The following is a 12,973-nucleotide window of genomic DNA, read 5'->3' as shown; positions in this document are numbered from 1 at the left end:
TCTCGACCGGAAAAGGGTGGCTTGTCCTCTTCAGGTTGAAGGGGGGTTCCTGCTTCAAGTGGAGGAGTTTAAGTATCTCGGGGTCTTGTTCACGAGTGAGGGAAGAATGGAGCCGGAGATCGACAGACGGAGTGGTGAAGCTGCCGCAGTAATGGGGGCACTGTGCCGGTCCGTTGTGGTGAAGAGAGAGCTGAGCCGAAAAGCAAAACTCTCGATTTACCGGTCGGTCTATGTTCCTACCCTCACCTATGGCCATGAACTTTGGCTCATGACCGAAAGAACGAGATCCCGGATACAAGCGGCTGAAATGAGCTTCCTCCGTAGGGTGGCCGGGCACTCCCTTAGAGATAGGGTGAGGAGCTCGGCCATCCGGGAGGGGCTCGGAGTAGAGCCGATGCTCCTCCACATCGAGAGGAGCCGGTTAAGATGGCTCGGGCATCTATACCGGATGCCTACTGGACGCCTTCCCCGGGAGGTGTTCCAGGCACGTCCCACCGGGAGGAGGCCAAGGGGACAGCCCAGGACACGCTGGAGGGACTATGTCTCTCGGCTGGCCTGGGAACACCTTGGGCTCCACCCGGATGAGCTGGAGGAGGTGTCGGGGGAGAGGGACATCTGGGCATCTCTGCTGCCCCCGCGACCCGGTCCCGGATAAGTGGAAGACGACGAGACGAGACGAGACATTACCCAAGAGACAAAATGAAAGTTGAGTGATTCATTAGTTGGCAGGCATTAACTCTGTATCATACCAAAATATTTGACAGATAGAGTTGTTGATTTAAAACAAACAAAAAATCTAAATAGTTCTATTAGAGTTCATCTAAGAGTTAGCCATAAATCTGCAGTTCAAGTGAAAGTACAGGTGTCCTCCTTGGTGAAAATAACCCCAAACATCTGCTCTAAAATATGGCAGACTATAGTGGGAACACTTCAGAGCAGAAACTCACCAAAATGTACTTTACAATCTCTGTACAGTTATTTGGCAAAATGAGTATTATGTCCTAACAATGGAGACCTGGGATGCAGACTATTGGATAAATATTGCTTTCCAAATAGTAACACTGATTACTTAGAACCAGTCCACCTGCACCCTAGGTATAAACATATGTCTCCTGGTCCCCTGATACCAGAAGCAAGATATTGATTCATACAGAGAAAAAATGGAACTGTGTTTGCTTTCTATATATCATTTCTATATGACATTCTCATGCAATTCATGAGAAAGATATTCTCTTGATATATAAATATAGCAATTTTGATTTATAATTATCTTCAGCAATAAACACAGCCAACATGAATCAATATTATCTTCTCATATTTTAATGCTTTGAACAAATCAGGGTAACAGTCCTTAAATTGCAGATATATAACTTTAATTTGATTTTAGTGTAAATCAAAACAAGGAAAATAAAAACGCATTGATTATTATTCAGGAAATGAAACGTACTTATAGTACAAAACAGTTAAACAAATCTAAATGCAGGCAAATCGAGGAGAGAGATTCCATGTAATTCAGTTTATTTGTATAACACCAATTCACAGAAATAATTTAAAATTATATTTAATGATATAGAATCCAAGTTAACTTCATATCTACTTATTATTATAATTATTAATATTATCTAGTTTATTATCTAGTCTAGTCCAATCCAAATTGTACTACAGTGCAATCAGAGTGAGTTATAATGCCAATAAGTAAAGGTCATCTATCGAAGGAATCAGTCTGAGTATGAGCAGCCATCTGCAGCTACATGCTGAGCCTAGAGATGATGAAGACAGAATGAAGGATGAAGACAGAAAATAAACAGAATGAAAAGGAAAACAGATGGTGAAAGTTAAAAGCAGCAATAGCTCAGCTAGTGGCTTTGTCTAGGAGATAAACACAGTTGAGAAAAAACAAAAAAGTACACATAGTTACTTAGTTTCACAATACCTCTGTTAGATGTTTATCCCAGAAGAGACACAGTTCAACAGAGAATCACTCTGTCAAGTAAATGGGAGATCTAGTAGGAATGGTGAGAGCCTTGTAGGTGCTAACCAGACATGCAATGCATCCACATCTCCCCTAGTACAGCCAATAAAGCCAGTTAATAGAGTAAAGGCCTCATACTCTTAAATACTTCTGTACTGAAGCTGCAAGGCAAATGATGAGTGACCTAACTAGGTTCATACTCTAAGTCTATGCTGGGATATAATGCTACACTACCTAAACAATATTTAACTTTAAGGAAATAAAATAGCTATTTTTCAGTTTTAATGAAAAAAATAATTAACTGTATGTAACTAAATCAAATAAGATCTTTACTCATTTCCTATCACTGGTATATTAACAGCTCTTTTCAGAAGGGCCCACGGTGTTTAAGCTGGGAACTTACTTTCCACTAGAGGGCAGTCTAGATTCATCAACTGGTGTAGCTAGTAATGCTTGAAGCTGTTGAAGTTACATGTTGAAAATAACATAGAAACAAATATTTTACATGTATCTAAAGAATTTAACTTTTTCAAATACTATATGAATATATAGTAAGAACTCTTCCTCTACTATCTATTGGTTATTTGTGTAAAAAAGCCTTTTTCCTTCGGTTGCCTCTAAGAAATAAACATGCACATTTTCTGTGATTATTTTTCTTTGTTGTAAGTAATCTACAAAATTACAGACACAGAGGTTTTAGAAATTTCAAGGAGAAAAATTATGAACATAATTTGTCATATTACTAATAACAAATTCAAAACTATAAAGCAGTGAATGTTATTCCCTAATTGAAAACATATTCTGTTTACTATATGTTCTTTGTTTGATTTTTTGTGTTTGTTTGTTTATTGTTGTTACCAAGCAGGCAACATTTGCTATGTGTTTTTTATTTTTTTATTTAGTTGTTTGTAATTATTTAAACCCCAAAGGCTCTTTTTGAAGCTCACTTATGCTCACTGTGAAAAGATTTGGGAATTTTACAGCAGCAAACAGTCTTAAAAGAGATTTTTATTCCTTCTAGCTTCAGTTCTGGTTAAAAGCTCAGCCTAGACATGAACCCTTATGTCTTTAACAGCAGTTTTTTTAACCTTCTGAAATCAGAATTTATTTGTCTTGTGCTGTGAAGAGGAAGTGATTCAGGTTTTGGCATAAAGCAGAGAATAATGCAAGAACTAAATGTGGGTGATTTGCGAGAAGAATTTACTCACTGATGTGTCACCGTGACCTTTGAACTTTAATTACCACGAGCCCTAAGCTTAGAGATCCATCAGTGGCTTGGTAAAATTTGATAAAGGTTCGGTGTAGTTTTCTGTTTTTCAGATAAGTCGAACATCTTGGAGGCTCCTTGGAGAGATTCCCCTCATTGCAGGAGCTGGAGTAGGCATTCATTGCTGCTGGAATATCTGGCTAGACAGTAAGCTCATGGGACTTCCCCACCATCTTGGCCCTGTTCTGTACTTACCTTCTCTTCTGTACTTACCTTCTCACTTGTCTGTCTGAAACAAGACCCCCATCCCCCCCTTTGACCTTTCATCCACACATCAGTTGATCATGGAGGATTAGCCGGGACAAAGTGAAACAGAGCCACTGCTGAGCGTGCTCAGGTTTGAGCATGCCCAGCCAAGTCCTTGCATCATTATAACAGTTAAGTGAGAATAAATGTCTATCAGCTCTAGTGTGTTTGGGTATGTCTGCCTGCAAATATACTTTAAGCACAGTATAGCTAGCTGAATGAAGATGATACTTTGAATGATAAAACCACAGTGAGGATTACATTTGGGAAAATATCCACAACTTTATCTCATTTGATCTCGACTAGTCCACTTCATTATAGGCACTCAGTCACACGCACACACAGCTCAGCACACAAGTGCGTCAGCATGCTGAGTATTACCTACCTTTCTCCTGCTGCAACAGTAAAATTCAGGTAACACAGCTGTGGGAAATAAGCAGGCATAACCCACAGAGGTGTGAGGCTCATTAAAAACCTTGGAACACAGTTTAAAGGTCTCTGCCTTCACCGTATTAAATAGGTGTAAGCAACAGACATGGGAAAGACCTGCCCAATGCTCTATGGGACCTTAAGCAGAATTTAATTTGGGGACCCACTGGTATTTTACAAGATAACAACTGTGTATAAATTGTGGCGATAAGATTAGTTCTATGACTTATTTTGATAGGTGGTCATGCCTTGTAGATGAATGTCACGGTAGAGTTATGGCTAATAAGTTGTACGCATAAGCAACCATTGAAAATGTTCAATTACAATTCCTGAATATTTTTCAAATTTTCCCCCACCACAGAGACAAGCAATAGAAATTAAGTATTATATTGGGACTCTGTTAACACAACTAATAAAATACATTTGTCATTGAATCAATAAAAATAATTCAGCTTTTCAGTGTCCTTCTTGCTGGCTTCGGGCTTAAATAATAGACTACCATGCCAGTAGCAAGGTATACAAAGGTTTAAAAAAATTATTGTTTCAAAACCACAAAATGTTCTGCTGCACTGTTCCTGTGGTTTAAAGTCCTTTTAAGGAGAGTCCAGAGAAAGAGGTGAAGTGGCCAGAGTGTTCTCCAGCTGTATGGAGCATAGAGTATACGTAGCAGCACTGTTATTCCCCGGCTTGTTGCTGAGCACTACTGGTCAGCTGGTCAAATGGGAGCTACATAATTTTTCCTTCGCTTCAAAGAAAGAGAAAATTTTATGTTTAGATATACAGGTCCTTCTCAAAATATTAGCATATTGTGATAAAGTTCATTATTTTCCATAATGTAATGATGAAAATTTAACATTCATATATTTTAGATTCATTGCACACTAACGGAAATATTTCAGGTCTTTTATTGTCTTAATACGGATGATTTTGGCATACAGGTCATGAAAACCCAAAATTCCTATCTCACAAAATTAGCATATTTCATCCGACCAATAAAAGAAAAGTGTTTTTAATACAAAAAACGTCAACCTTCAAATAATCATGTACAGTTATGCACTCAATACTTGGTCGGGAATCCTTTTGCAGAAATGACTGCTTCAATGCGGTGTGGCATGGAGGCAATCAGCCTGTGGCACTGCTGAGGTCTTATGGAGGCCCAGGATGCTTCGATAGCGGCCTTTAGCTCATCCAGAGTGTTGGGTCTTGAGTCTCTCAACGTTCTCTTCACAATATCTCACAGATTCTCTATGGGGTTCAGGTCAGGAGAGTTGGCAGGCAAATTGAGCACAGTGATACCATGGTCAGTAAACCATTTACCAGTGGTTTTGGCACTGTGAGCAGGTGCCAGGTCGTGCTGAAAAATGAAATCTTCATCTCCATAAAGCTTTTCAGCAGATGGAAGCATGAAGTGCTCCAAAATCTCCTGATAGCTAGCTGCATTGACCCTGCCCTTGATAAAACACAGTGGACCAACACCAGCAGCTGACATGGAAACCAGACCATCACTGACTGTGCGTACTTGACACTGGACTTCTGGCATTTTGGCATTTCCTTCTCCCCAGTCTTCCTCCAGACTCTGGCACCTTGATTTCTGAATGACATGCAGAATTTGCTTCGTGCAAATTGTGCATCGTTTTCTGCCACACTTTTTCCTTCCCACAGACTTCCCACTGAGGTGCCTTGATACAGCACTCTGGGAACAGCCTATTCGTTCAGAAATTTCTTTCTGTGTCTTACCCTCTTGCTTGAGGGTGTCAAAAGTGGCCTTCTGGACAGCAGTCAGGTCGGCAGTCTTACCCATGATTGGGGTTTTGAGTGATGAACCAGGCTGGGAGTTTTAAAGGCCTCAGGAATCTTTTGCAGGTGTTTAGAGTTAACTTGTTGATTCAGATTATTAGATTCATAGCTCGTTTAGAGACCCTTTTAATGATATGCTAATTTTGTGAGATAGGAATTTTGGGTTTTCATGAGCTGTATGCCAAAATCATCCGTATTAAGACAATAAAAGACCTGAAATATTTCAGTTAGTGTGCAATGAATCTAAAATATATGAATGTTAAATTTTCATCATGACATTATGGAAAATAATGAACTTTATCACAATATGCTAATATTTTGAGAAGGACCAGTATTTGTAGTCACAGAAAACATGCTATTGTAAAGTCGGAACCTGGAAACCCATCATTCTGAGTAATGTAACGCTGTTTTAAGACTATAGTGAACAAGTTATGAGCATCTTGTCTGTTAAGCAGCCAACTGCAGACTCTATCTGAACACATAGCTTGACCATGACAAGAAATTATCTTAACTGGCTAATATTAGCTTGTTATCCTTATTTTATTTTAAAAATTGGAATGGAAATTTTTTTTATTATTCTTTGTAATAAACACATAAAAATTGTTTGTTCTATACTTTTGCTTAGATTCCACTTGATCTGTGCAAACCATCCTGTAGCCTGTTACAAACCTCAGCAGCACAACATTTTGGGATATTTCCAAAAAAACAAGCAAACGACAAACACATCACTTTGTGCTCCTAGAGTAGAGATTTTTTTATACCTTCCAACATCGTTTTCCTTATGTTGTAGGCATGATGTTCTTTAACCATCCGGCGTAAAATGTGATACATAAAAGCAAGATTGAAGGCAAGGCCAGTTTATTTATTTAGCACCACACATACACAAGCAATCCAAAGGACATAAAAGGAAAGACAAAAAGAAAGTAACATGTACGTGGGTAAACATTCATTACATATCGTTTTTCAAACTCATTAAAATTCCAGAAGTGATTAATTTATTGCTCCTGAGCATTTATAATTGTATTGTGGTACAAAAAAATCAAGAAGCAAAAATTCAAAATTTATAAAAGTTCTGGATAACATTATGATAATTGTATATAACCAATGTTGTATATTAGTTCAGCAGAAATGAACCAAACCTTGAAATAATAGTTGCTCTTCTGCTTTAAAAAAATCTATTAAATAATCCAATATATTTTTATTTAACATTTTCGTGCAAATAGTGTGAAACTGTGGTGTTTTTACTCAATGTTATCAAGCTTTGAGAATCTCATACTGGCACATGCTTAGATAGCTGGCATTTGACCTAAACCCCTGCGCCTTCCCTCTTGATAACTGGATTTCCTCTTGAACTCTTTGCTCCCTGTTAGTGCCAGTGACCGAGGCTGTGGTTGCGAGGCATTCCAGGGGCAAGCCCACAGCACTTGTGTGATGACTGCACTAAAGTGTTGAACTCAGCAAGCCACTCTGTTCCCCTGTGGTGCTGGCTTGGTGAGTACCAAGACATCCTGCTGGGCCTGCGGTGGTGTTGGTAACCTCGCGTATAAAGAGTGTTTTTAGAAAAAAAGGGGAAGAAGGGGAACGCTCTGTGCTGTGATACCAAGCAGTCTCGTGTACAAATCTTTCACTTGATCGAAGCGCATACATTTTACACTGGAGAAAAGTATGAGGAGCTGAGGTGGCTTGTTTTCTCTGTCTTCATTCTGAAGAGAATCAACCAATTGATTCTGAAGAGTTGCGGCAGTTTGTATCTCCTGTACAAACAAGCATTCATCCAATCAGATCTATTAAACTATTAAAACTGCCTAAACCTTTTCAGATTTTCTCATGTTACATCCAAAAAATGAAAAATGTATTTAGCCCCTCAAGTTAATAGTTTGTACAACCACGTTTGATTGCAATTATTTTGTTCTAGCCTTTGACTGAGCCTTTTTAACATATGAATATGCTTTGATCTAAATCATTCTTTTGTAGTTCTAGCTGCATGTTACTGTCGTCCTGCTAAAAGTAAACCTTCAACTCAATCTTTTGTTGCCTCTAATAGTTTTTCTCCCATGTATTTCACTTCACCTGTTGTCCCATCAATTGGGATAAGCTTCTCTATCCCTTCTAAAGAAAAGCACCGCCATGTTTAACTGTGGGGTGTTTAGGGTGATGAGCAGTGTTAGTTTTGTGCCATCCATAGAAAGGCCAAAAAGTGCAATTTTGTTGTTTTCTGACCAGAGCAGCTACTTACACGTTTGATGTTTCCCCAACTTGGCTTGTTACAAACTGTAAACAACATTTGCAAAGGTTTTCTTTTGAAAATGGGTTTTATGTTGTCACTCTTCCCGTGAAAGCCAGGTTTAGTGTATGGATAATAGTTGTCCTGCCAAAAGAGTCTCCCACCTTAGCTTTTGATCTCTGCCACTCCCACAGAGTTACCATGGACCTCTGCAATGTCCTCCCCAGCTTATCATTTCATTCGGACGGCAAAGAGAAACTGTATTTTATTTTTGGGGTATCAGATTACAGGAGGCTGAATACAAAAGCACATACAAAACATTTGTAAGAAATTTGTAAAAACATTTATGACAACCATGCTTTATTTTCCTTCCTCTTCCCAATTTTCTACTTTTTTGTGACACTATGAAAGAAAATCCCAAAAAAAGTACATTGTAGTTTGAGGTTGTCACATAAAATGACCAAAAATTCAGGAATAATTACGCAAGGCTCTGTAAATAACACCTTGCTTCAGTTCTTCATATTGCCTTCATAAATTTGTTGCATAAAGCTATCTCTGTCCTGGTAAATTTTCATCTAATTTTACTTACTAACCATGAAAGACCTTTACTGCTCTCTTGACACCTTCTTCATTCTCCTTGACTTGACTTCAACTGACATGCAGCCAAAGTCCTCTTCATGAGGAGAAGCATAACTTAAACATCACCTAGATTTCCCTTGTGTGTCTATCGGTGTAAAAAATAGCTCATCTCAGTCCACAGTGTGTTGCCCGTGCACAGCCCATTGTCTTTAATGATGTGTTGCTGGAAAAAAGTGTGCTTTTCTTCCACAGCAACTTGTGCTCAGGCTCGGCTATGTGTACTGACTTTCTCAAACTCCCAGAGTGGCTGTGAGCTCATTTGGTTATACAAGTGCTCACGATTACCCAGAGATTTGGGTATGGGGACATGGGATATTTCCATATCCCTGTCGGATGTTATTTTAATTACACCAAACTGCTCGACTTTGTGCTGCAGACTTACATGGTTTCTTTCTTCTTCTTCAGAGGCTTCTCTGAAGGTCTATCCTTAACCAAGTTTATTTCTGGGAAATCACAGGGTAGCTTGTAAAACCATATTAAATCACATCATGTATCAACACTTTTAATTTAAGTTAATTACATTATCTCAAGTCATCTTTAAAGTACAGGTAATGCCAACATTCAGGATGAAAGATAATGAAAAATAATCTCCCCTCCTCCTTTTCTGCCTTGAGCCATTTAGGTTTGTGTGTGTATTTAATTCTCTGCAAGGCAGAGCTCTTATCTCCAATCATTGTCATTGTGAAGCCCTAATTATATTTGATTGAGTAAAAGAAATTACACATGAGAGAAGGGATGATAATTACAGTGCAGAAATCTGTGTGCACCATGTAATGCAGACATAAATGGATGAACACAGCTGATTGACTCAGGTGTGAAAGAGCTGGCAGGTGTGGGGATGCAGATGGTGTGAATGTGTATGACGAAAATTATTGAGAATCAAACTCGTCAAGCATCATTCTTTGATTTTGGTGGTAATTATATTCACAGCGGAACTCATAATCAGAGATTTGGAAGAATGATGGATTTGGAGCATCTTTAACTCCTCAATTTACACTGTAGAAACTTTAATGTCCTGCTGTTGTCCTGTTTTTAAAGATACAATTGATCCACGTGCTGCTTCTTTCGAAATGCGTGAGTTATTCCTAATATTAGTGACACCAGACAGGTCTCATTTAATAAAGGGAAAAGAAACTGTTGCCGAACTAAATTTCCTGCTGGGAAACCCCTTGTACGGACAAGCAGATAATATGGAGCTGGTTATCGTTTTGGAACACGATGACAGCAAATTGTATCTGCATGCAGGTTTTTTGGTAACCAGATGATGCACATAAAGTTGTCACCAAGGCTCCTGTAAACAGTAATTGATTATGAGTTATTATACCTGAGGAAGAAGTTCATTCTGGGCTGCATTATAAACAACTGCTATAGCCCATTCAGCATGTTAACGTAAGATGAATAATGTCTTTTATTAAAAATTCTATTGGAACCACTGGTAAATATGAGGAGAAGCTTTACAAAAAAATTCTTCTTTTACTGTAAAAGCAAATTTGCAAACAAGAAAATGTGCCGAAATCCAACCTGTATTTTTTTCAGAGTGGAAAATCTTCAGTGGTCATTGGGCAAGAGGTGAGTTACACCCTGGACAGGTCTCCAGTCCATCACAATGTGACACACATGGCAAGAAACAACATCCACACACACACACACACACACACACACACACACACACACACATACCTAAGTGCAATTTAGAGAGACCAATTAACCTAAAAGTCATGTTTTTGTACTGTGGGAGGAAACACGACTACCTAGAGAGAAGCCACACATGCATGGGTAGCCCCAACCAAGTTCTGTATAGTATAATGCTATTCAGACCATGGTAATCCTTTTTAGTTGACATTATTGCATTAAAAATATTTTTTGTTCTATTGTAGAATTTTAAATGTTCTATTTCTCATTATCTGTAAGCCATAATTATCAAAATTAACTGAATTAATAACGATATATACAGTTGACACAACAGATCACATCACCAAAGCCTTTGTACAAACTTCTTACATGGCTCCAGTATGGAGAGACTAGTCTAGTTTAGAGAAACTAGTGTGTTGCTCAGGTGTGCTTTTAACCCATTCTTCCCCTCAAACAGTCTATAAATCCTGAAGAGTCCATGGGCCCCTTCTGTGAACACTGAGGGTTATTTAATAGGTTTTGTTTAGGATCATTCTTTTGACATAATTTCTACCCTCGTTTTATATTCATCATCCTAATAGATGGCAGTAGGTTTTTTTTGTAATCAAGAATTACGTAAAGTTTTCCAGTGCTGTATGCTGAAAAACAGCCCTACACCATGATGCCCCCTCCAAACTTAAGTGTTGGTATGGTGTTTCTAGGATGAAATGTAGTGCCTTTTGACCTCCAAACATGGTGTGTATCATGGCATCCAAAGATCAAGCCATGGCAGCTGAGTGAAATACATATAGTTTTCTTGGAAACAATTATAACTGCTTATTCCATGTCTTTTTGAAACTTTTCACAAGAGGTTGTTGGCTCTTGGACAACAGGTCATGGCCGGTTTATGGTGTAATGATTCTTTGCACTTCTGGGTAATTGCCTCAACAGTAGTCAGTGGAACCTTGGTTTTCTGCTATAGCAGAAAATTTGCTATAACCAGTGCCATCAGTAGGTTTTGCAACATTAAGGTTGTGAAGCTCTTGGGGGAGCTCACTGGATTTTCTCTTCATTAGTTGTCTCTGGCATAACACCTTCGTAATGTGACCTTGTTTATAGGCCACCAAGTCGGACTGAGCCAGATGATATTAATTTGAACTAAATGCCAGGATTGTTTTCTAATGACTGATAGATTTCAGCTGTTGTTGTGACTTTTCATGCCTTTTTGCAACCCCCTTTCTTCATGTGTTCAATAGATGTTTCCTGTGTCACTCCATTTTATTGAACAATTTATTGACAGCTATGACTTGATTTCTTTGCATGTGTAGACTGGATGGGCATCTGGTGATGACTTCATGTCAGTTGCACTTGTAGAAATATATCTACTTAGATAATCTGTGCTAAATATTTATTTTATCCACCACATCTCTCTGTGTGAAATGAAGCTGTCTGATGTATGTTTTAGTTCTATAATGGAATTATTTAAATGAGTAAACATTTCAATGATATTCCAATTTATTGAGAAGCATCTGTGGTAAGTCTTGTTCATGTAACTGTAAAAACAAGTTCTGTTTAATGCAAAATGCAAAACAAAGTTGAGCATGGACTATGGAAACAGGGGCCCCAACAGAAATTCTGTTCTGGCCCTCATTTAACCCTGGGTCGCCTCTGTCTTATTTTATCCAGTATAATTGCACGCTTACCGTTGAGTTGGCCCAGGTCATGATGATCTCCACGCTTTACTGGGTAACACAATGCAGTCTTCAGGCTATTACTTTTTTCATCTGAGTTGTTTATAAACCCATCAACCCTGTTGCCCCCCATCGCCCACCACCCCACCTCCTTCCTTGAATTGCTTTTCATCTCACTGCCGTGATGGCAACGTCTGTTTTTGCGCAGGTGCACGAGCCCGACCCGCACCTCTGCTCACGTGGTAACCCCCGGCTCACCTTGAGCCCATCCAGCACCTGCGTGTAAATTCCTGCGGAACAAAAGAGAGAGAGAGAGAGGCAGTGGGGTAGACGCCGAAGCGCCGGAGGAGTTAGAAGCACCGAAAGGACGCTTCTTCCTCTCTCCTCCCCCTTCAGACCCCGCCGAGCACTCCATCCCTCGCTCCTTTCCCCCCCTCTCTCTCTTTCTTAAATTGGCAGCGTCTCAGGGCTCGAAACATGATAACAGAACAGGCATATTGCGCTCCGCGTTTTAGGGCTCTCCTCAGCCCTGATCACTTTAGGTTGAAATAAGAAGGCGTTTAGAGGAGAGGGGGGAGAAAAAAGGAGGAACGCACCGTATCCTGTCAGCGGGTACTCAGGAGGAGTAGCAACAGACTATATTTCTGCCACACACACCCTTCTATGTTCTGTGTGCTCCTGCGCATCGCAGATCCCACAAAGTGCTCGTGTTGTGTTAAACTACAGGAAAAGTTAACATGCATCTGCACGCTTTGATACGCGCAAGCCTTGGATTTGTGGGTTTCCTTTTGGTCGCCTTTGTCCAGCAGTCAGCTTCAGGAAGTAAAACCATTCAAGGTAAGTTGTCGTCTCCAAATGCCTTTAATTTTACTAATTGTGTCTGGTTATGAGCAAAATTAGTTGATGAGACTGAAAGCAAAAGCGTGTCCAAACTATTTAGAATCACAATCAGGGGCGCCTCAAGAAAGTTTTGAAAACGGGTGGCCAGATTTTTTTTTTTTTAGGAGGGGGGATGACTAATGATCTTGGGGGTGGCAGGTTTTGTTGTCATGGTATATAGAAAGAGGATTAGGGGGGAAGGCTGGGTTTATTATTAC

General features: G+C 39.4%; 1 protein-coding gene across 2 annotated transcripts in view; it reads left to right on the top strand.

Annotated features, from left to right (window-relative positions):
• Positions 1-12,216: 12,216 nt before the first annotated feature.
• Positions 12,217-12,973, top strand: part of scube3 (signal peptide, CUB domain, EGF-like 3) — a 172,145-nt gene continuing 171,388 nt past the window's right edge. The window contains exon 1 of one of the 2 annotated variants that reach the window (XM_047351044.1): positions 12,217-12,713. In XM_047351044.1, the coding sequence (XP_047207000.1) occupies positions 12,614-12,713 (100 nt within the window). In that variant the 5' untranslated portion in view covers positions 12,217-12,613. The remainder of the gene's footprint in view (positions 12,714-12,973) is intronic. The other variant, XM_047351127.1, reaches the window with a different exon arrangement.

Source organism: Girardinichthys multiradiatus, chromosome 1 (genome assembly GCF_021462225.1).
Source record: "Girardinichthys multiradiatus isolate DD_20200921_A chromosome 1, DD_fGirMul_XY1, whole genome shotgun sequence".
Classification (NCBI taxonomy): Eukaryota; Metazoa; Chordata; class Actinopteri; order Cyprinodontiformes; family Goodeidae; genus Girardinichthys; species Girardinichthys multiradiatus.
This window is presented reverse-complemented; position numbering and strand designations above follow the sequence as displayed.